The sequence below is a fragment of the Hemitrygon akajei genome, chromosome 4, assembly GCF_048418815.1.
Source record: "Hemitrygon akajei chromosome 4, sHemAka1.3, whole genome shotgun sequence".
In the NCBI taxonomy this organism is placed as follows: Eukaryota; Metazoa; Chordata; class Chondrichthyes; order Myliobatiformes; family Dasyatidae; genus Hemitrygon; species Hemitrygon akajei.
This window is the reverse complement of record NC_133127.1, coordinates 166,555,449-166,577,838: the sequence shown is the minus strand read 5'-3', so window position 1 is coordinate 166,577,838 and position 22,390 is coordinate 166,555,449. Positions and strand designations below refer to the sequence as shown.

The window sequence follows — 22,390 nt, the reverse complement described above, 5'->3', positions numbered from 1 at the left end:
ATCAATGTAGAGTATGTTATTCTTGTCACAGAAATGGGCTTGGAGGTGGAGGCAACGGAAGAAGAGCTCAACATCATGGTTTGTGTGGAACTCCCTTTGGTGCGAACAAATAGGGACAAAGATGAGGCCCTTACTGAGGTCAGCTCAGAGAGGGGAAGGTCAGAGGGAATAGTGAAGGCCCAGAATGGATGAGAGCCGGAATCAAAGGGGGAAAGAAAGCTGGTGTGTCAGAGGAGACAGGAGTGTTATGTTGTTCAGGGAAGGTATAATAGGAGGGAGATGGAGGCTCTGAGGAACCAAGAGCTGACAGTGGGGCCTGAGAGACATGGGATTTCAGAGTGGTGCTCAGGGAAAGGGGAGACTGGGGATCCAGTGGCAGGGCGTAATGTCTCAGTCTGGAGGTGCTGGTGGTCAAGTTTAATTTACCCATGTGAGAATGTCTTTTCTCTCAAAGGCATTTTTCTGTGGATACTGTCGAAGATCGATAACATTTTGTAAGATGACCACCAGTGGCCAAGTATCTATCTGCATAGTTTTTGAAAGTAGTAACCATGGAATGAACATCACTAGGACTGATAGATTTATTGGTTTTCTTGCCCATTAATTTCTCTATATTGATTTTCATTAATTAAGTTCCTTATTATATACCAATGGAAATCTTACTTAGATACTTGATTTGTCCTTCCACTTTTCTTAACAATTTCTAGGTCCTCTTTTGGAGAATTCTGAAAATTCCCCAATTTACAGACTTCTTAGCAATTTTATCAGTTTAGTGCCCGTTTACTGGTACTATCCTCAATAGCTTTATCTCCAGACTGCCTCCGAAATGTGATTTATTTCTACAGGGAGATGGGAAATCCTTCAAGCTTTTCTCCAACTTTATTCACCCAAGGCAACACTGGAGAAACTCAGCAGGACAGGCAACATCTGTGGAAAAGAGTTAACAGTTGATAATTTGAGCCAAGACCTTCATCAGGACTCAAGGACTTATCTACCTGTCTTCAAGGATGCACTCTTCTATGCTGTCCCATATCTTCAGATCAGATTTACTTCCTGCAAAACTACCAGCATTTATTTCAGCTACAATGTGCAACCCCATTTTTTATTAATGAGTCGGAATCTAACTTTAAGAGGGGCAGATTGGTTTAAACTGCTGATGCATTCAGCCTCTCAACAATGCTGGCTGGATATTAATTTTGGAAACAACAGTATGGAATCAGGATGAATTTATCATGTCGCCTATAACACAATCATACAAGTATATCACACATAACACAAATCTCTAATTATTTTGGGGCCTATCAATCTAGTATTGCACAAATCACATCTACCCAACTACTTTGGCATTGTGAAGGATCAAAATCCAAAACTATCTTATTGATTTTCTAGTTTTCTTTTCAAATCCTATTGGGATATTGGGACAAATTTTAGTTTATTGAGCTGTAGCTATAAAATGACTCCAAATATATGGAAAATAACTTTGTAATATGCTACATAAAAATACATCCCCAATGATTGAGAAAGTAAAGGCCCAGTCTTGTGCAGAACTCAACTAAAGAATGAAAGATCCTAAATTCAAATGCCAACAATGTTTGCTGATATTAGCAGAATAAATGAAATTGTTCTGTACCCTGGATTTCATGCAAACAAATGTTAGTCATATAAGACTCTTAGCTTTGACTGTTGACCACAGACTTCTCTTGTTACTCGACAAACTTAAGTTTCAATAGGTACATTGAATATATACAATATACATCCTGAAATCCCTTTTCTTTGCAAACATCTCTATATTAACTGTGGCTCAACATCTAACACTGGTACAAGACTCAAGTCATAGAACTAAACACTGTAATCTTGATGATCTTGCCTTTTAGATAAGATATCAGGTTAGGATCATGCTGTTCTCTGACGTGGATATAGAAGATTCCATGAAGAATATCAAGGAATTATTATCAGAGCATGGACCTATATTCATCCCTCTTTTAACACTGGAATGGCTATTTTTGAAAGCTTGCTGTGTGCAAAAACGATGTCACGTTGTTATATATTGTTTATAATATACTGAAAGCAATGTAAAAAGATACCTTATAAATGCACTGCATTTGTTTTGCTTGTTTCCATTTTAGCAAGTGACAAGTTTATACAGTCCAAATTTACAAAACAAAGTTTTCATATAAATTACATACTTCACTTTCCTTTCAAATTTGTAAGGACAAATAATCCATAATTTAATATTTTCAATTACTTATCTAAAATGTTTTAAGTGATTTTTTTTTGAAGCAATTTACTTAGATATGGGTTCTTTGTACAGGTTAAATAAACTTGAGTCTTTAAAAGTGATCTGAACACAAGTGGATTAATGGGAAAAGAATATTTGTTTTATTCTGTATCAAGTAGGTTGTAAAAAAGAAATATACTTTGCACTAAAGAATGAGAAGTCCCTTGGTCAGGAAACTTGATTGCAATTCCTCAGAGTCTGAAAGCTTGCCCATCTGAATTGAATTAGGCATGTTATGTACTTTCAGACATTTGCAATCTGAAACCTCATGTAAATTTAGAACATACCTTAGACTTGAGCCTCTGGCAACCAATGCTTTATACAGCAGCATATATTATAATAAAACTGACAATCTAAAGCTGTTAACATGCAATTTCTTGATGATTAAAAATGGCAAATTAACAAAACATGTAATATTTGGTTTCTGTAACAGAATTAACTTGTTTGAGCAACTGCATATTTCAATTAAACAAGTAAACTTCGTTGGTATGATAGTTATTTTTTTTAAATTAAACTGAGAAAAGACCACAAACCTAACACATGTTCCAAACAAATCCAAAATGAATAAATGAAAATGGTTTCTTACGTGACATAGCTTAATATTTATTTAACTTGCATTAATGCATTTGTAATTTTAGACTGCATACTCATCAGCAGATTTGTACCAAAAGGCCTTGTGAAGGACACAGGAAAAGAGCTCAAATTTCAAACTATTAGTCCTAATCAATATTTGAGGCAAAGTTTCATCTCTTGGGTCCTTAATGGTAGGAATTCCTGGAGCCAAGAAATGAATAAAGCTAGTCTCATGATTAGATGATGGAATCATTAGGATACACTATCCAGATGTTATGTTGCTTTCCGGTACAGTGCAGTCAAATGCAATAGCTGCAGATGGAAGCTTATCCAACACCAACTTGTTCCTAAAGTCTCACTTTAAAAACTATACAGGTCTGAATTTCTGCCATGTTGTGCTGCCAGACTGAAGCACAAAGAGTTTTTCTGTAAATTTGGACAAGACTTTGGGATCTCAAACTCCAAGAGCCCTGCAGTATTTTTTGTTGCCTTAATTCCACAGAGATTCATGCCAACAATTCTTCTCTCTGCTCAGCAATCACTCATACCATGGGAAAAGATTTTAAAAAAAGTTGACTTGCATCTAATGGCTTCCTTACGTGAATTAAGCTGATGAATACTGAAATGTATATTCAAGACCCGTATAACAACAGGTATGTGAAAGCATCTGGTACATTTATTCAATTTTGTAGAATAAGTTTGATCTTTTAACATCTTGTGAAGTGAAAACTGATATTTGAAACATTTGTTAAAGAATCAATTTGATGATTTATAGAAAAGTGAATCTACTTTTAACATTAAACAGAAAGTTATGAGAAATCTGAAATATGGATCTATGCAGTTAATATTTACTATTTTGTTCATTTATCGAAACTTATTCATGCAGACTCAACTTGTATGTGTGCAGTTTTGATATTGTGTGTAAGTATGTTTAGTACCAGGATATTGGGTGCATTTAAGTACATATTACAAATTATTTCAAGTTATACTGAAAAGCAAAAAGAAATTCACAAGGGCATAATATCTAATGCTAGGTTTTACAATAATAGTTGCACTCTGCTTCAATAATGCAGCTTCTCTGTTCTAAAAACAGAAATTGTTTTCACTACTGTAAGAAAATCAACAAGAGTACAGACATAATAATGTTACAGAAGGATTCTTAGAGACGCTATTATTTCACCTTTGAGATTTGGACTTCTTGTTGTTTTGTAATTGTTCTTTCTTGGAATTTTTTTTTTATAAATGACCTATGAATCCAATTGCTTTTTGCACTGTTTCAAAGGAAATCCATTATCTTGACAAACATATTGATACACATTTTAAAAATTAGATGTGAATGATATCAAAATAATCAAAACAATTAATTTCTGCATATATTTGGCAAGACTTATTAGAAGGTAAAATTAATTTGTTTATATAAGGGCTGTATTTGTATTTATTCACGATAGACAATCTAATGTACACTTGATAAGATTAAATACTCATATAGTCAACATACTGAAATTTATATATCAGCCTTTCAATTCAAGAATCTTATCAAAATATTACCAGATTTTAAGTGCCCTATAATTGTTTTTGAATAATATTTCCTTACATTGCATTAGATAAACTGCAATCAGAAAATGTGTGAAGAATAACAATAACCTCATTACAGAAAGTTACGTGTGACCATCCCTGTAGCACTATTAACAAAGCGAGTATTCTAGGGTAAGTTCCAGTGAAGATCAAATAAAAACCGAATTACTGAGATCCGCATAGCTCAGTGAAGAATTAAGTGTGTGATAGACCTTCTTGACTTCCAAAGCAAAAGACATTTTTTATAGTCTAAATCTCAATTGGTTGTAAAGGGCCTCCCAGAGACTTCATTAATCATCACGATCCAACATACAAGAGTGAGATTCAGATATTTACTCATGATCTAAAGCAGCAAAGAGGAACCTGAAAGAATAGTACATCCAGGAATAATCTAATAAATATTCATATCACAGGAGAGGAAATAAACAAAACCAGGAAAATTCAAAATTCATTTCTGCAATTAACCAATACTATAGAGTTTATCGAAGAAGTTATCAGAAAAGTTAATGAAGGCAAGGCAGTGAATGTTTTCTACATGGACTTTAGAAAGGCATTTGACAAGGTCCCGCATGGGAGGTTGGCCAGGAAGGTTTGAGTTTCAAGATGACGTAGTAAGTTGAGTTAGGCATTGCTTTTGTGGAAGAAGCCAGAGAGTGGTAGTAGAAGATTGTCTGATTGGAGGACTGGGTATAGTGGAGTGCCGCAGTGTCTTTTATTGCTTGCCATCTATATCAACCATTTAGATGATAGTGTGGTTAAATTGATCAGCCAATTTGGGGAAGACACCAAGATTGGGGGGGGGAGGTGTAGTGAATAGTGAGGAAAACTATCAGAGCTTGCAGCGGGACCTGAACAAACTAGAAAAATTAGCTGAAAAATGGCATATGGAATTTAATGCAGACAAAGGTGGGGTGTCACACTTCAGTCAGTTCAAACAGGTCTTACACAGTGAACTGTAGAGCACTGAGGACTGCAGTAGAACTAATGGATCTGGGAATACAGGTCCAGAATTCATTGAAAGTTGTTAGGGTCATAAAGAAAGCTTTTGGCACATTGGCCTTCATAAATCAAAGTACTGAGTAAAGGAGATGAGATGTTATGTTGAAGATGCTGATGGGGCCTAATTTGGAATATTGTGTGCAGTTTTGGCCACCTTCTTACAAGAAAGATCTAAATAAGGTTGGAAAAGTACAGAGAAAATTTACAAGATATGCCGGGATTAGAGCGGAGATTTGATAGAGATATACAAAATTATGAGGGGTATAGATAAGGTAAATGCAAGCAGGCTTTTTCCACTGTGAGACTACAACTAAAGGTCATTAGTTAAGGGTGAAAGGTGAAATGTTTAACGGGAACATGAGGAGAAACATCTTCACTCAGAGGGTCGTATGAGTGTTGAACGAGCTGCCAGTACAAACGGTGCATGTGAGCTCAATTTGAATGTTTAAGAGAAATTTCGATAGGAACATGGATGGGAGGTGTATGGTCCGGGTGCAAGTCAATGAGACTAGGTAGTTTCAATGGTTTGGCATGGACTACATGGGCTGAAGGGCCTGTTTAGGGGCTGTACTTTTCTATGACTCTGTGACACCATCCATTTTCTTTTAATTGGTCATCAATTACATAAATTACAATTCTTCAAATACCTGATCTAATTATTATCTCCATTTATATATTGGCAATTGCCCGAAGGGCTTATTCCATGCTGTATCTCAAACAAAAAATAAGTATTTCCATGTGATTTTTTTCATGTCTTAATGCAAAAATTTTGGAAGCATTACATCAAAATATCTTACCTGTGAACATAGTAACATAACCAGTTCTACAACAGAGGTACTAGACTTCATACACACCAGGCCTGCAAAAGATTACAAATACATTTATTTTGAGAATTATATAATAATTTGAAACAGCATTACTAGTGCCATATCTTGAAATATTATAGAGAATTACAATAGTCGCTAAATACAAAACTTTGGTTTATTATTTAATTGCTAAATATTGTCATTAGTTTAGGTGGTCATGATACCCACATTTTCCTAGAAGCTAAATAGCATTTAGATTATACCATGATCTATTCCATTTTTTAAAAAAATTGCAAGATAAAGTGAAGAACTGTAAATCTAGTGGAATGCATTATGTAATACAGTAAATATCTTTCTTTTCAGACATCTTGTCTTTTTATTGCTGTGCATAAAAATGACTGCATTGGTTCATATTTACCAGTAAACTATATTCACAATGCATCTTGAACCATAAGGACAAAAACTACTACTGTTTGTAATGATAAGTGTTATTCTGTTTCTGGAGTTTTCAGTGCAGAATAATTAAATACTACATCCATTGTTATTATCAATCTATTATCAAGTTGTACAAGATGTGGTGAGGCCTAATTTGGAGAATTGCGGTGTGGTTTTGGTCACCTACCAACAGGAAAGATGCAAATAAGGTTGAAAGAGTGCAGAGAAAATTTACAAGGATGTTTTCTTGTCTGGAGGACATGAGTTATAAGTTAAGATTGAATAGGTTAAAACTTTATTCCTTAGAACATAGGAAATTGTGGAGATTTGATAGAGGTATATAAAATTATGAACAGTTTAGACAGGGTAAATGCAAGCAGGCTTTCTCCACTGTGGTTGGGTGGGACTACAACTAGAGGTCATGGGTTAAGGAAGTAAATTTTTAACCCATGTTTGGATAGATACACGGATGCTTGGGTATGAAGGGCTATGGTCCTGGTGAAGGTAATTGGGAGTAGGCAGTTTAAATGGTTTTGGCAAGGACTAGATGGGCTGTAAGACCTGTTTCTATGCTATACTTTTCTATGACCACATATGGTATATTAAATTATCATGCAAACAGAATTTATCAGGCTACCTTATGCCTGGAATCCTAGCTTAGAGAGAAGACTATTCAAGTACTAAAGCTAGATCTCTGAAATTGTTTGCTGTTAATCTCCTTCACTCTGCTCTTAAAGTAAATCTTTTTAAAATATTTAAAGGCTCATTAAATAAATTATTTATCTATGAATCTAAATCACTTCCTGGTATAAAAATTCAGCTCTGAAACCTCATCTCAGTAATAACACTACTGTAATGGAATAACCTGGAATATGGATTGGATCTTGCAGACATGGCTGAAACAGCACTGTATATTGCTTACTCTGAAGCATGAGACTCACAGTGATACTGCAATTCCAAATTGTAATCAGGCTGAATTTGGTTAAATGACCTTTGTCATCCACCTCTGGTGATTAAATCAAAATGCTTAGCAACTAATTACAATTATGGTCTGAATTTTCACTAACAAAATTCAAGGAAATATACTGCAACACTTTAACTAAATTTTTTGAACCATTCACAGAAACTAAAAACATAGGAACTTATATAAAATTAATAAAAAGATTATTTCAAATATTAATATTTTTAAAAATATCTAAGATAATTACAATCCAAAAATCTTTTATTCCACAAGGTTAGTCTTGTGAACAAGGTCATATAGTTGGGATGATTTTCTAGAGCAATTAATGTTGAATTGAATTGAAATGAATTGACTTTATTTCTTACATCTTTCACAATTATGAGTAAAAATGTTTACGTTATGTCTCCATCTGAATATACAATCTGCAATTTATAGTAATTTGTAATAAATAGTATGTACAACATAACAGTTGAAGGATTAAACATCCAATAGGCTATTTTGGATCTAGTACTGCGTAATATGCAAGATTAATTAACCATTTCATAGTCAAGCATCATAGCACAGGAAATTTTCCAATTTGGCTTTGGGGTATCATTTTTGGGTTTGAAACTAATGTGGATGCATTGTATGTAATCTACAAAAAATTCCCTGGATTCCAGAGAGGTCCGGGGCTGAGAAAACTGCTGATGTGGACAATTATTGAAGAAAGAAGGGAGATAGTCAACAGGAAACTGGTGCTAACAAGACTAACACCAGAGAACATTAAAGAAAATCTGCAAATTCTGGAAAACTAAACACAAAATGCTGATATCTGAAGAAAGAGAAATGGAATTAACATTCCACACCTGAAAAAGGGTTCTTCTCTTTTCGTGACTGCAATCAAAGCTGCTAAGTGCATTCAGCACTTTTTGTAACCAGAAGATTCAATACATTTTGATTTCCAGAGAGTATTTAATAAAGTGTCACATAAAAGATGATGTATAAGAGTTGCCAAGATTGGGGCTAATTTACTGTCAGGGATAGAGGCATGGCTAACTCCAGCAAACAGAGTAAAACTGATCATTTTTGAATTGGCATTCAGTAACCATTGGGGTGCCACAACTGTTAATAATTTATAATAATGACTTGGATATAGTGACTGAGTATACTACAAACAAAATTGCTGACAATACAAGATAGGTTGATTAGCAATTGAGAGAAGGACATACAAAATCTCTAATGATGAACACCGAAAGATGCCAGATGCTGGTGTCTAAAATTAAGAGGATATTTCTGGTAAAACTTGTGGGGCAAGCAGCAACTGTGGAGGCCCTGCATCAAGATTGAGAAGAAAGAGGAGAGAATGAAACTATTTTGCCATGACAGAACAGTGGAAGTATAATATGTACTACCAATACTTCCTCTTCCATTTCAGTCTTGACATAGGATTCCAAACTAATTATGTTTATTTGCACTTTTTGCCTCCACAAAGTTGATTGATCCACTTCCATATTCCAGCTTTCTCTTTATTCACAAAAGTGTGTCGATGGGTTAACAGAGAAGACAATTAAGTTAGCAGATGTTCTATATTGTTTGAAATTGTGAATTTACCCCTCTTAGAAGGAAGAATAAATAGAATGAGATAACAAAGAATTGCAGCCTAAAGGCATCACAGGTTCCTAGTGTTTAAAATCATAGAACAATACAGGATGGATACAGGCCCTTCAGCCCAATGAATTGATGCCAACCAGAGTGGCCTCCCAATATCCTGTATTTGGCCCATATCCTTCACAGTCTGCCCCTCCAGGTACCTATCCAAGCGCTTCTTAAATGGTACTATTGTACCTGCCTCAACCACATTTTTTGACAGTCTGTCAGAAGTGGTTGAAACATAAAAAGGAAAAGAAAATAGGGAGGAAAAGAGAGAAGGTCCTGAAGAGAGAATATAACGAGTTTGGCAGGAAGCTGAAAAGCAGTACCACCAGGGAAGAAATCACTGGATTGCTGCCTATACCATGTGTTACGTACCCGTGACATGTGACAGTGGTACCCTTGTCACGTGACTGGGGTTGAAATTATACTGGACTTGAGGTAATGGTCTTGTGATGGTGGAGTGACGTCATTTTCCCGCCAGTAGAGGTCATGTGACAGTTTTTTTTTACAGGTTATAAAAGGAAGACCCACCCTGTGGGGAGGGGCAGTTCGTGGCTGGATTTGCCAAGTTGACTTCATGCCACTGCGTGATTTAATGTGATGACGCAGTTTAGTTGGAAAATGAAGTTTTATCTAATGCCTAAAGTTTAAAAGGTCATTGCCAGCAGTTTCTTTACTGTGGAGAGTGAAGATAAAAGTTCGGAAGTTAAAGATCGAGGAGAATCGATTTTCGACGGTGGAATGGTTTCGACCTTGTGTGATCCTCATTCGGAAGGATTTCGTTGACTGTTCTCGTGTTAATCTCTGCGGGAAAGCAGGAGATTGAGAATAGCGTGGAAGAAGAGGTCAGTGCCTTTAAACCGTTACGTTTCATAAAAATTCTACGTGGGAAGAGTTCGACGCCGGGGATCGAAGGACAACGACGTGGAAGAGAATTTAAATCGCCTTAAAAAAGTCTCTCCTTTTAAATGGACTGTGAGCATTTTGAACTTTCGGCATATCGCTTTAAGAACTGTTTGAGCTGCATCGCTTTAAGAACTGTTTGAGCTGCCGCACAGCAGCTGATTTCCGGTTATGTTAGTGTTTGTTTACTTTTGGGGGGTTTGTTTTCAGTGTTTAATAAACGTGTTATTTGTTATAAAACCCCTTGCCTAACTCACATATATTTATTGTTGCCTGAATACGTAACACATGTGCCAGTAAGGGTACAAATATGATGATTTGGCAGATGAATATGTGGCTGAGGAATTTATGCCGGGGTCAGGGCTTCAGAATTCTGGATTATTGACATCTCTTTAGGGAGGTTATGACTTGTACATAAAAATACAGATTATACCTGAACTTGAGGGGGACCAATATCTTTGCAGGCAGATTTGCTACTAGAGCTGTGGGCAGGGTTTAAACTAATTTGGCAAAGGGATGGGAACCGAATGATTGGGCCGATAATGGAACATTTGGTACACAACTAAATGAACTGTATATTGAGACTGTGGGGAAGGACAGGCAGATATGATATTTAGTGGTATGAATTAAAGTCTAACAGGGGTTCAAAATCAAAAAGGGTGATGAATAGAAGACTGAAGGTGTTATATTTGAATGCACACAGTATACAGAATAATGTAGATGACCTTGTAGCATATTTAGAGATTGGCAGGTTTGACATTATGGGCATCTCTGAGTCATGGCTTAAAGAAGATCATAGTTAGGAGTTTAACATCCAAGGATATACATTGTAACAAAAAGAAAGGCAGAGGGGTAGCTCTGTTGGTAAAAAATGAAATTAAATCCTTAGAAAGAGGAGACATATGATCAGAAGATGTAGAATTCATGTGGGTAGAGTTAAGAAACCGCAAGGGATGGGAATTATATACAGGCTTCTGAACAGTAGCCTAGATATGCGCTACATATTACAATGGGAGATGGATAAGCCATGTAAAAAGGGCAACATTGCAATAATCTTGGGGGACAGAATTCACCTTGCAGTTTGAGAAGCAGAAACTAAAAGTGGATGTTATCAGTATTACAGTGGAGTAAAGGGAATTACAGAGGCACTGGCCAAAGTTCACTGGAAGGGGACACAAGCAGAGATGATGGCAAAACAGCAATGGCTGGTGTTTCCAGGGAAATTTTTGAAGGCTCAGGAAAGATGTATCCCAAAGATGAAGAAGTATTCTAAAGGGAGGATGAGGCAACCGTGGCTGACAATAAAAAAAAGTCAAAGACAGTTTAAAACTAAAAGAGAGGGTGAACAATATTGCAAAAATTAGTGGGAAGGCAGAGGATTGGGAAGTTTTTAAAAACCAACAGGGGGAACTAAAAAAGAGAGCAAAGATGAAATATGAAGGTAAGCTAGCCGATAATATCAAAGTGGATACAAAAAGTTTTTTTCAGATACATTAAGAGTAAAAGAGAGATGAGGGTGGATATTGGATACTGGAAAATGATGCTGGACTGGTAATAATTGGGGACAAACAAATGGCGGATGAACTGAAAAAGTACTTTGCATCAGTCTTCACTGTGGAAGACACTAGCAAAATGCCAAAAATGCAAGTGTCAGGAGGCAGTAGTGAGTGTTTTGATATTACTAAGGAGAAGATGCTTAGTAGGATAAAAAGTCTAAAGGAACATAAGTCACCTAGACATGGTTATGCAGAGAAGGCAGGAGAATGGTGTTGAAAAGGAGAATAGATCAGCTATGATGGAATGGTGCAGCAGACTTGATGGGTCCAATGGCCTAATTCTGCTCTTATGTCTTATAGTCATATGGTCTAAAAAACCATATACAGCAAGCAACTTAGAAAGATTAATTGAATCTTGACATTTACTGCAATGGGTATGAAATATAACATTAGAGAAGATTTTGGAAAAGGGATCAAGTATAAAAGTAGAAAAGGTCTTGTGCATGAGAAATCATATATCAGAAATTTGATTGTTCCTTTTTAGAAGAGGTGGTCAAGAGGATTGACAAGAGTAAGTTGCTAAGCATTGTCTACATGGACGTTAACAAAATCTTCAACAAAATCCTGCATAGGATGCTGATCCAGAAAGTTAGAATACATTGGATTCAGGACAAGTTAGTAAAATATAAAACTGGCTCAATGATTGGAGAAGATGGTGGTAGTTGAGGAGATGAGTGTTAGATTGGAGGCCTGTGACTAGTCGTGTACAATAAGGATCAGTCCAGAATTCTCTGTTGTTTGTTATATGTACTGTATATTAAGATTTGGATGACAATGTGGATGACCTGGTTGGTACATTTGATGTCGGATCATGTCAAAATTGGTGATAAAATGAACAATAAAGAAAGTTATCAAATATTTCAGAGGATATAGATCAATGGGAAAATGCATTTTGGTAAGTTAAACTAGGTCAGTATTATGCACAGTAAGTGGCAGAGCCCTGGGAATTGTTGCTGAGCAGAAGGACCTGAGCAGAAGTACATCATTCCCTTGAAAATGGGGACACAAGTAGAGAGGGAGGCAATATAGCAAGTATGAGTATAAGAGTTGAAAAGTCATTATTGCAACTGTAGAAAATATTAGGAAGATCATACCGAGGCCATTGTGAGCAGTTCTGGTCACCACCCAATAGGAACGAAGTGATTAAGCCAGAGAGGGTGCAGAAAAGATTCACCAGGATATTATCTGGATTGGAGGACTCAAATTATCAGAAAAGATTAGGCGGGCTAAGTCACTGTTCCCTCTAAGCTGCGTGAATGCGTGGCTGTGCAGTGACTGAAATGCTCCCGAGCACGTAGCCTTTGGTGCTGAGCATCTGGAATTTTATCAATACTTAAACAGTTAAAAGAGCCGCACAATTTCAGGCCATGTAAAAAATGCCTGCTCAGAGCAACGGGCTGGGCCTACTTTTCTCTGAAATAAAGAAAGCTAAGAAGAGATATGACAGAGGTATATAACATTAACAGTGACATTGACTGGGCAGGGGTGTCTAAAGTAAGAAGGCATAGGGTTAAGGTGAGAGTGAGGAAGCTTAAAGGAGATCTAAGGAGCAAATCAAAGAGTTGGTATCTGGAATGAACTACCAGAGGAGATGGTGGAGTCTGGAACATGAACAATCTTAAGAAACATCCAGCCACTTGAAAGAGCGGACTATAGATAAATATGGAATTAATGTAGACAAATAGGACTAGAATAATCACGCACTTTAGTTGGCATAGGCCCCAGTTTCTGTGCTACATGGCTCTAGGTCCATCAAATTATATACAACAGTTAGATAGAGCTCTTAAAGATAGCGGAGTCAAGGGATACGGGAAGAAGGCAGGAACAGGATACTGATTGTGGATGATCAGCCATGATCACAGTGAATGGTGGTGCTGGCTCGAAGGGCCAAATGGCCTACTCCCGCACCTATTGTCTACTGAAACAGACTTTTCAGTCCAACTCACTAATACTGACAAACATGTCTCTCTAAGCTAACCCTATTTGCCTGTGTTACATCCATATACTTTTCAATATTTCAATCCAAATGCATTGTACTCATTGTAACTGTACCTTCATCTACCACCTTCTTTGCAAGCTCACTAAAAATATTCAGCACTTCCTGTGAAAATTTATCTTCTCAGTTTCCCTTTAAATCGTTCATATTCTACCCTAAACTGATATCCTCTAAGTTTGGATTCTTGAAAAAAAGACGGTAACTATATACATTATCTAAACCCCTCAAAACTGCATAATCTCTGTAAGATCACCACTCAGCCTCGTTTGCTCCAGGGAAAAGAGGCCCAGACCATCAATATAACTCAAGTTCTCCAGTCCAGGCTAATATTCTTATGAATCTTCTCTGAATATTCTCTTGCTTGATCACATCACATACTAATCCTTAGAGAGGGATCAGAAGCAAAGAGAGTGAACAGTTTCAAGTTCCTGGGTGTCAAGATCTCTGAGGATCTAACCTGCTCCCATATCGATCCAATTATAAAGAAGGCAAGACAGCAACTATACTTCAATAGGAGTTTGAAGAGATTTGGTACATAAACAAATACACTCTAAAACTTCCATGGATGTACCGTGGAGGGCATTCTGACAGGCTGCATCACTGTCTGGTGTGTGTGTGTGTGTGGGGGGGGGGGGGGGGGGACTGTGGGGCTACTGCACAGAACCGAAAGAAGTTGCAGAGGGTTGTAAATTTAGTCTGCTCCATCGTGGTGACTCACCTACAAAGTACCCAGGACATCTTCAAGGAGCAGTGTCTCAGAAAGGTAATGTCCATTATCAATAACCTCCAGCTCCCAGGGCATGCCCTTTTCTCACTGTTACCACCAGGTAGGAGATAAAGAAGTCTGAAGGCACACACTCAGCGGTTCAGGAACAGCTTCTTCCCCTCTGCCATCTGATTCCTAAATGGACATTGAACCCTTGAACAATACCTCACTTCTTTAATATATATTATTTCTGGTTTTTGCACAATTTAAAATCTATTCAATATACATATACTGTAACTGATTTACTTATTTACTTATTATGTTTTTCACTTCTACATTATGTATTGCATTGAACTGCTACTGCTAAGTTAACAAATTTCACGACACATGCCAGTGATACTAAACCTGATTCTGATTCATTTCCTAATTTTGATACATTGCTTAAGAAGACAAAGTGATTTTACAAAACCTAAGGATCTGTAATTAAATATGCAACTTCTCCAATTTAACCATGCTTTGGACCACTTTGAAGATTTTAAAGTGTCTGCTGTGCATTACTTTTTTTTTAATCACAGAGAAACAACTACAGGAACATTACATATCTGGATGATGGATAAGAGAAAGCGAGTTTGCTTCATGTGCAGAACAATATATTTATTTTGAAATTTTGTGTGGGTAGCTTGAATTATGAAACATTTCATAGCTCACTCACTGATTGTGCCACGTAGCTGACATTTCCTGGTTCAGTTATTTAGATATCTCAGAGGCCTTCTGTTGCAGGGAGCTGGCCAAAGTTGGTTGGAAGGGGACACTAGCAAGAATGACAGTAGAGCAGCAATGGCCAGAGCTTCTGTGGGTAATACATATACAGTAGTTCTAGCTTTTTTGCACATTTTAAAAATCTATTCAATATATGTATACTGTAATTGATTTAATTGTTTTTATAATTATTATTATTTTTATTTTACTTATTGTTTTCTCTTCTAGATTATTTATTGCACTGAACTGCTGCTGCTAAGTTAGCAAATTTCATGTCACATGCCGGTGATAATAAACCTGATTCTGATTTAGAAGTTGCAGGATCGATTCACCCCAAAGAAGCAGCAGCATTATAAAGGGAGGATGAGGCAACCTTGACTGACAAGGGAAGTCAAATATAGCATAAAAGCAAATAGAGGGCAGATAATACAGCAAATATTAGTGGGAAGCTTTTTAAAAAGCTACAGAAGGTAGCAACAAATAAGGAGAGAAAAGATGAAATATGAAGGTAACCTAGCCAATAAAACAAAAGAGGATACAAAAAGAAATAGGTCTTATAGAATAAAGGAAGAGGCAAGAGTGGGCATTGGACCGCTGGAAAATGACGTAGAGAGTAGTAATAGGGAAACTAAGAAATGGCAGACAAACCAAATAAGTATTCTACATCAGTATTCACCATGGAAGATACCAGCAACGTGACAGAAATGGACTGGTAGATAAGTCACTTGGAACAGATGGACTGCATACCAGGGTTTCAAAAGAGGTAGCTGAAGAGAATGTGGAGGCATTACTAGTTACCTTTAAAAATCACTAGGCTCCGGAATGGTTCAGGAAGAAAAAGAATCACAAGTATCCCTTCAATTTTTTAAGAAGGGAAGGAAGCAAAAGATAAGAAATTAAAGGCCAGTTAGCCTGACTTCAGTGGTTGACAAGAGACATTTATTAAGGATGGAGTTTTGGAATACTCAAAGGCACCAATAAAATAGGCCAGAGTCTTTCCTTAAGTGGAAATTTTGCCTAACAAATCTATTGGAACTTTTGGAGGAAATAACAGGCAGGATAGACAAAGGAGAGAAAGTAGATGCTCTCAAGGGTCTAGGCTATATACATATATGCTTTGCATGGCTGTATCTTAGTGATATTCTATATGTGCTTTCTATCTTGTATATGGGAGGACTAGGCCCCAAGCTGTGGGGTCGCTTGAGAGAGGCATTGGAGCCAGTGCACCTCACCGAGGGTGGTGTGGCACGGTATCCAGACTGGAGTCGGTGCCACACACCCCCTCCCTCCCACCCGTGTTCACTCAGCAGAAGGTCAACTGTAGATTGATGACACAAGTTTTGGACTCTTTTATTCTGTAATTGTGATACCATTTGTGCTTGCTATCTTGCGTGTGCTCTGTGCGACTGTTGGTACTGCGCTTTGCACCCTGACCCTGGAGTAACACTGCTTCATTATGTATGGCTCAATGATAGTTAAATTTGAATTGAACTGAATTAAGTTTACTCAGATTTTGAAAAGACCTTTGACAAGGTGCCACACGAGGCTGATATAAGCTAACGTCCACTATATAACAGAAGAGTTACCAGCATGGACAGAAGATTGGCTCACTGGCAAACAGCAAAGAATAGGCATAAAGGAGGCTTTTTCTGGTTGACTGCTGGTGTTCTGCAGGGGTAAGTGTTGGTTCTACTACTTTTCATGTTTTATATTAATGATTTGGATGACTAAGTTGAAGGCTTTGTGACCAGGTTTGTGGATGATACAGAGATAGGTAGTATTGAGGAAACAAGGGTCTGCAGAACGACTTGGACAGATTAGGAGAATGGAAAATGAATTGACAGATGAAATGTATGGTCATTCACTTTGGTAGAAGGAATAAAGGAACAACTATTTTCTAAATGGGGAGCAATTCCTGAAATCAGAGGTACAAAGCGACTTGGAAGTCCTAGTGCAGGATTTGCATGTTGAACTGGTAGTAAGGAAGGTAAAAGTATACTGTTAACATTCATTCATATAAAAATAAATATGTAATGCTTTATAAGATGTTGGCAATTGTGAGTATTGTGAGCAGTTCTGGGCCTTTTATGGGGTCAAACCATGGAAGGCTGCTGGACCAGACAACATCCCTGGTAGAGTGCTCAGTGGATGTGCAGACCAGCTAGCAGATGTTCTCACTGACATCTTCAGCATCTCCCTGAGCAGCGCCACCGTTCCAATGTGCTTCAAGGCCGCCACCATTGTCCCCGTGCCGAAGAAGTCTTCAGTGTCCTGCCTAAATGACTACCGTCCCGTTGCACTTACATCCATCATCATGAAGTGTTTTGAGAGGCTCGTCATGAGGCATATCAAGACCCTGCTGCCCCCCTCACTGGACCCCCGCAGTTTGCGTACCATCCCAACCACTCAACAGATGACGCCATTGCCACCACCCTCCACCTGGCCCTAGCCCACCTGGACAAAAAAGACACATACGTTCGGATGCTGTTCATATACTTCAGTTCAACATTCAACACAATCATCCCCCAGAAACTGACTGGAAAGCTGAGCCTACTGGGCCTGAACACCTCCCTCTGCAACTGGATCCTAGACTTTCTGACTGGGAGAGCTCAGTCAGTCCGGATCGGGAGCAGCATCTCCAACACCATCACACTGAGCACGGGGGCTCCCCAGGGTTGCGTGCTCAGTCCACTGCTGTTCACTCTGCTGACCCATGACTGTGCTGCAACACACAGCTTGAACTGCATCATCAAGTTCGCCGATGACACAACCATGGTGGGTCTCATCAGCAAGAACGACGAGTCAGCTTACAGAGAGGAGGTGCAGCGGCTAACAGACTGGTGCAGAGCCAACAACCTGTCTCTTAATGTGAACAAAACAAAAGAGATGGTTGTTGACTTCAGGAGGGCATGGAGCAACCACTCCCTGCTGAACATCGACGGCTCCTCGGTAGAGATAATTAAGAGCACCAAATTTCTTGGTGTTCACCTGGCGGAGAATCTCACCTGGTCCCTCAACACCAGTTCCATAGCAAAGAAAGCCCAGCAGCGTCTCTACTTTCTGCAAAGGCTGAGGAAAGTCCATTTCCCACCCCCCATCCTCATCACATTCTACAGGGGTTGTATTGAGAGCATCCTGAGCAGCTGCATCACTGCCTGGTTCAGAAATTGCGCCATCTCGGATCGCAAGACCCTGCAGCGGATAGTGAGGTCAGCTGAGAAGATCATCGGGGTCTCTCTTCCTGCCATCACGGACATTTACACTACACGCTGCATCCGCAAAGGAAACAGCATTATGAAGAACCCCATGCACCCCTCATACAATCTCTTCTCCCTCCTGCCGTCTGGGAAAAGGCTCCGAAGCATTCGGGCTCTCACGACCAGACTATGTAACAGTTTCTTCCCCCAAGCTATCAGACTCCTCAATACCCAGAGCCTGGACTGACACCTTGCCCTATTGTCCTGTTTATTATTTATTGTAATGCCTGCACTGTTAGGTCTGTAGTCTAGTGTAGTTTTCTCTGTGTTGTTTTTTTACGTAGTTCAGTCTAGTTTTTGTACTGTGTCATGTAATGCTATGGTCCTGAAAAACTTTGTCTCATTTTTACTATGTACTGTACCAGCAGTTATGGTCGAAATGACAAAAGAAGTGACTTGACTTGACTTGAAAAAGGAGAGAGTCAAAAGGAGGTTCAGGAGTATCATCCCAGGAATGAAAGGATTAATGTATGAGAAGTGATTAATGTATGAGAAGTTCATTGATAACGATGGGTCTATACTTAGTGGAGTTTTGAAGAATAGGAGGCATTTTCATTGAAAACTATTGAATATTGAAAGTCCAAGATGGCATAGCTCTCTGACTATTACAATGTTTCTTTAGAACAGAGATGAGGAGGAATTTCATCAGCCGGAGAACAGTGAATGTGTGGAATTTATTGCCACAGATGGCTGTAGAGAGTAAGTCTGAGTATATTTAGGTTATTGATTAGTAAGGACATCAAAAGTTACTGGAAGAAGGTAGAAGAATGGATTTGAGAGGGAGAATAAATCAGTCATGATGGAATGGCAGAGCAGACTCAGTGGGTTGAATGGCCTAATTCTACCACTATGTTTTATGATCTATTCATGTCACGCACATATCAACCTTCTGATATTTCAGTACAATAGCCGAGATGTAATGAAATTCTGTGTATTATAAGTACAATTGCATACTGTAGTATCAATGCTAGTTCACAAAAGAACTTCATATCATAACTCATAATGCAAATATAAGAGCAAATTATGGTAATACCAACTGAAAACAGAAAATACTGGAAATATTCAGTGGCTGAGGCAGCCTCTGGGGAGATAGAACATTTAAGGAACAGTAACCTTCAAAGCTCAGGAGTTAACAATAACTACTCACAAAGACTAATTGAAATTTTAACTCTATTAAGAATGCATAATATACATTATATTGAAACTTGTTTGTGCTGGTTTTTGACTATATATGCAATGAGAAAGTTGAATATATAAAGAAGAAAATGTAAAGCCAATATGTTGCCCATATAATTGTGCATGCAAAATCAGTCTCTGATTGTTGGTATTTTTAATATTTAAAATATCATTGCATTAGATTCTCACAAGTCAAAGAAAAGTGCCAATAAAGCCATCGTCATAAATTTGTTCAAAATAAATACCTTAATGTTTAGAACTGCAGATAAAATGTACCAAATTTTGTATTGAATTAAATAAAATACATGTATAAAAACATACACAAAGGAAACAAACCATTTTCACTTAATACAATATTTTAAAGAAGCAAATCATCAACACTCCATGAAAATTCATCATCTATTGAATCCTCCAAGTGAGCTGGAAACATCTGTAGAATAATGACAAAATCTGGTATGTAGTCTGCTAATTCTATGTTATAGCTGTTTAATTTTTTATAATTAGCCATTTCATCTAATTATATACATACTGAATATTCACCAGGATTTTGTCTTCTAACATTGAATAGGTACAGTTCAATGCTACCTTTGAACTATGCTCAAAAACTCAACAATGAATTTTATTTCAAGGAAACAACTTTTCAACTACTTTCAACCATATAGCAAAAAGTTATTTTCTGTAGCTGCCATTAAAAACTGAGTTGTGCTTCAAACTAATTGGTACACAGAACTTAAAAGATAAATGCCTTATTGATAGAGCACACTGAGCAGCTTTTCTGAAACTGTTCGCTATTATAATTGCAGCATTGACCAAATTTCTAAGGGCAATAATACAGGAAAGTCGAGGGAAGAAGGGGGAAGATGGCTGGAGAAACTGGGAGAGAAAGTGCGTGACCTTTCTAATCAGCAGTATAATAGATGGATAGTAATTACTTGAAATTGACCCTTGTTGGCATGAGACTATTTTGCAGCTGGTGCTCAATGTCTCTCATTTTTTTGTGCAGCATGATATGCTAATTATCTGTTGCATCTACTTTGTGTGATAAATTACTGCCTTCACAAATTAATCAATTACAAAATCCTTTACTAATTTCTTAGAATTTCTACATTGTGAAATCTAAAGTTTGTGTTTTAGTATTATTTTTAAGAAACTAGAATGCAGATGAGCAGAAATATAATGGTCAGTTTATGTTCAAGTTTTAGACCAAAATCCCGATTTATTTAGGTTTGCTCCGATAAATTTCAAATCAAGAAAGATTTGGCAAAGCTCCCAATGACTACCTAATCTACCTTTAATAAACTAAATGGGAAGTTAATTTTCTTTAAATTCCATTTTATTTCCTATTATTCATTTTAATGAGACATTCTGGTGCTGAACAAGCAAGTTCTTGGTTCTAGAACTGTAGGTCCACTTGAACCTTAATTCAATTGTGGTCTCAATAATTAATATAATAGAACTGAAAACTCAATTTATGTGGCCTTACAACCAATAGCTATAAAGTGTTTTAATTGTAACAGTCCATTTAGAATAAATAAAGCATAATTAAAATTAAAAATAATAAACCAAGCACAATTTCAGTCTTCATTTCAATATTGATGATTCAGAACAAAGGACAAAACTATTGAACATATTATATGTCATAAAAGACACAATATACTATCTATAGAAGCAATGATAATTTTTCGCTTTATGTTCTGTTAATTTTAAATTAAAAAATACTGATACTCTTTCCCATCTACAGTATGTTCAGACTACTGACGACATCATCTGCAGACTATCTAGCTTTCAGATTTATGTCAACAGTGGCCCATTCTATTTTTCAACTGCTTCTATCAGCTACTCTACTGACAGCACGGATTCTGCTTTGGCTGCTGAGAGTTACTGGTATCTTCTATTTTAATTTGTGGTACAGGCAGTCCCTGGGTTACGTACGAGTTCCATTCTTGAGTCCGTCTTTAAGTCAGATTTGTACGTAAGTCGGAACAAGTACATCCAGTATTATTTAGTGTCAGTTAGTCAAATGTTTGTCTTAGTATATAGTATATATTTTACCTTTCTATGCATTTAAAACACTTAAGAAACATATGTATTCCAATAATTAAACCACTGCATTGCTTAGTAATAATTGTAGCTTTCATCGGGGCAGGGCCTTTCACATGCTCCATTATTCTGACTTTATCCGTTATCCTTTAAAATTGTTCCAATCGTTGACTGACTGTAGCCTAACGCTTTTCCAATGACCGATGTTGTTTCACCTCTTTCCAAATGCTTTATTATTTCCACTTTATTTTCAATCGCGATCGTTTCCCGTCAATGGAACAGAAACACTGTGGGCAATGGGTCCCGATGTCCACTGGGTCCTAAGGACCACCGCATTGAGACAGGCTAAATGGGACAAGTGGGGGCTGTGCTAGGTTTGGGTATTTGATCCTCCACAATATTCCGCATGGGAATTTAAACTGGAGGTGGTAGGGTTTTTTTTTTACAAGGTCGAGTTGCAAGCTTGACATCAACCCGGTACGGATGGTACAGGAATCACTGGATCGACATCAACCCGGCATGGGATCGGTCTGTCACTGGATTGAACTCGGGAACTTCCGTTCTCGAACCTGGCGCTGATCTCACTGCACCACCAGCCAAGTGGAAGGGGGGGAGCGGGGTCAGGGTGAATCTTACTAGGAAAAATTTAAGCCAAATACAAAGTTAAACACCCAACACAGTCTCAATGGCAATGACTTAAAATGGCGGATGGCGTTCTCCTTCCTCGGTTCGTAAGTA

The 22,390-nt window shown here is 37.6% G+C and overlaps 1 protein-coding gene and 1 long non-coding RNA gene across 5 annotated transcripts in view; one reads left to right on the top strand and one right to left on the bottom strand.

Annotated features, from left to right (window-relative positions):
- nbeaa (neurobeachin a) overlaps positions 1 to 22,390 on the bottom strand; it is a 772,475-nt gene that overhangs the window by 392,296 nt on the left and 357,789 nt on the right. For all 4 annotated transcript variants that reach the window (XM_073043888.1, XM_073043887.1, XM_073043884.1 and 1 more), the window contains one exon: positions 6,223 to 6,284. In XM_073043888.1, coding sequence (XP_072899989.1) covers positions 6,223 to 6,284 — 62 coding nt within the window. The remainder of the gene's footprint in view (positions 1 to 6,222; positions 6,285 to 22,390) is intronic.
- The window catches only part of LOC140726904 (uncharacterized), a 284,399-nt gene continuing 265,131 nt past the window's right edge, over positions 3,123 to 22,390 (top strand). Inside the window, exon 1 of the long non-coding RNA XR_012098751.1 lies at positions 3,123 to 3,504. This is a non-coding gene — a long non-coding RNA (uncharacterized lncRNA). The remainder of the gene's footprint in view (positions 3,505 to 22,390) is intronic.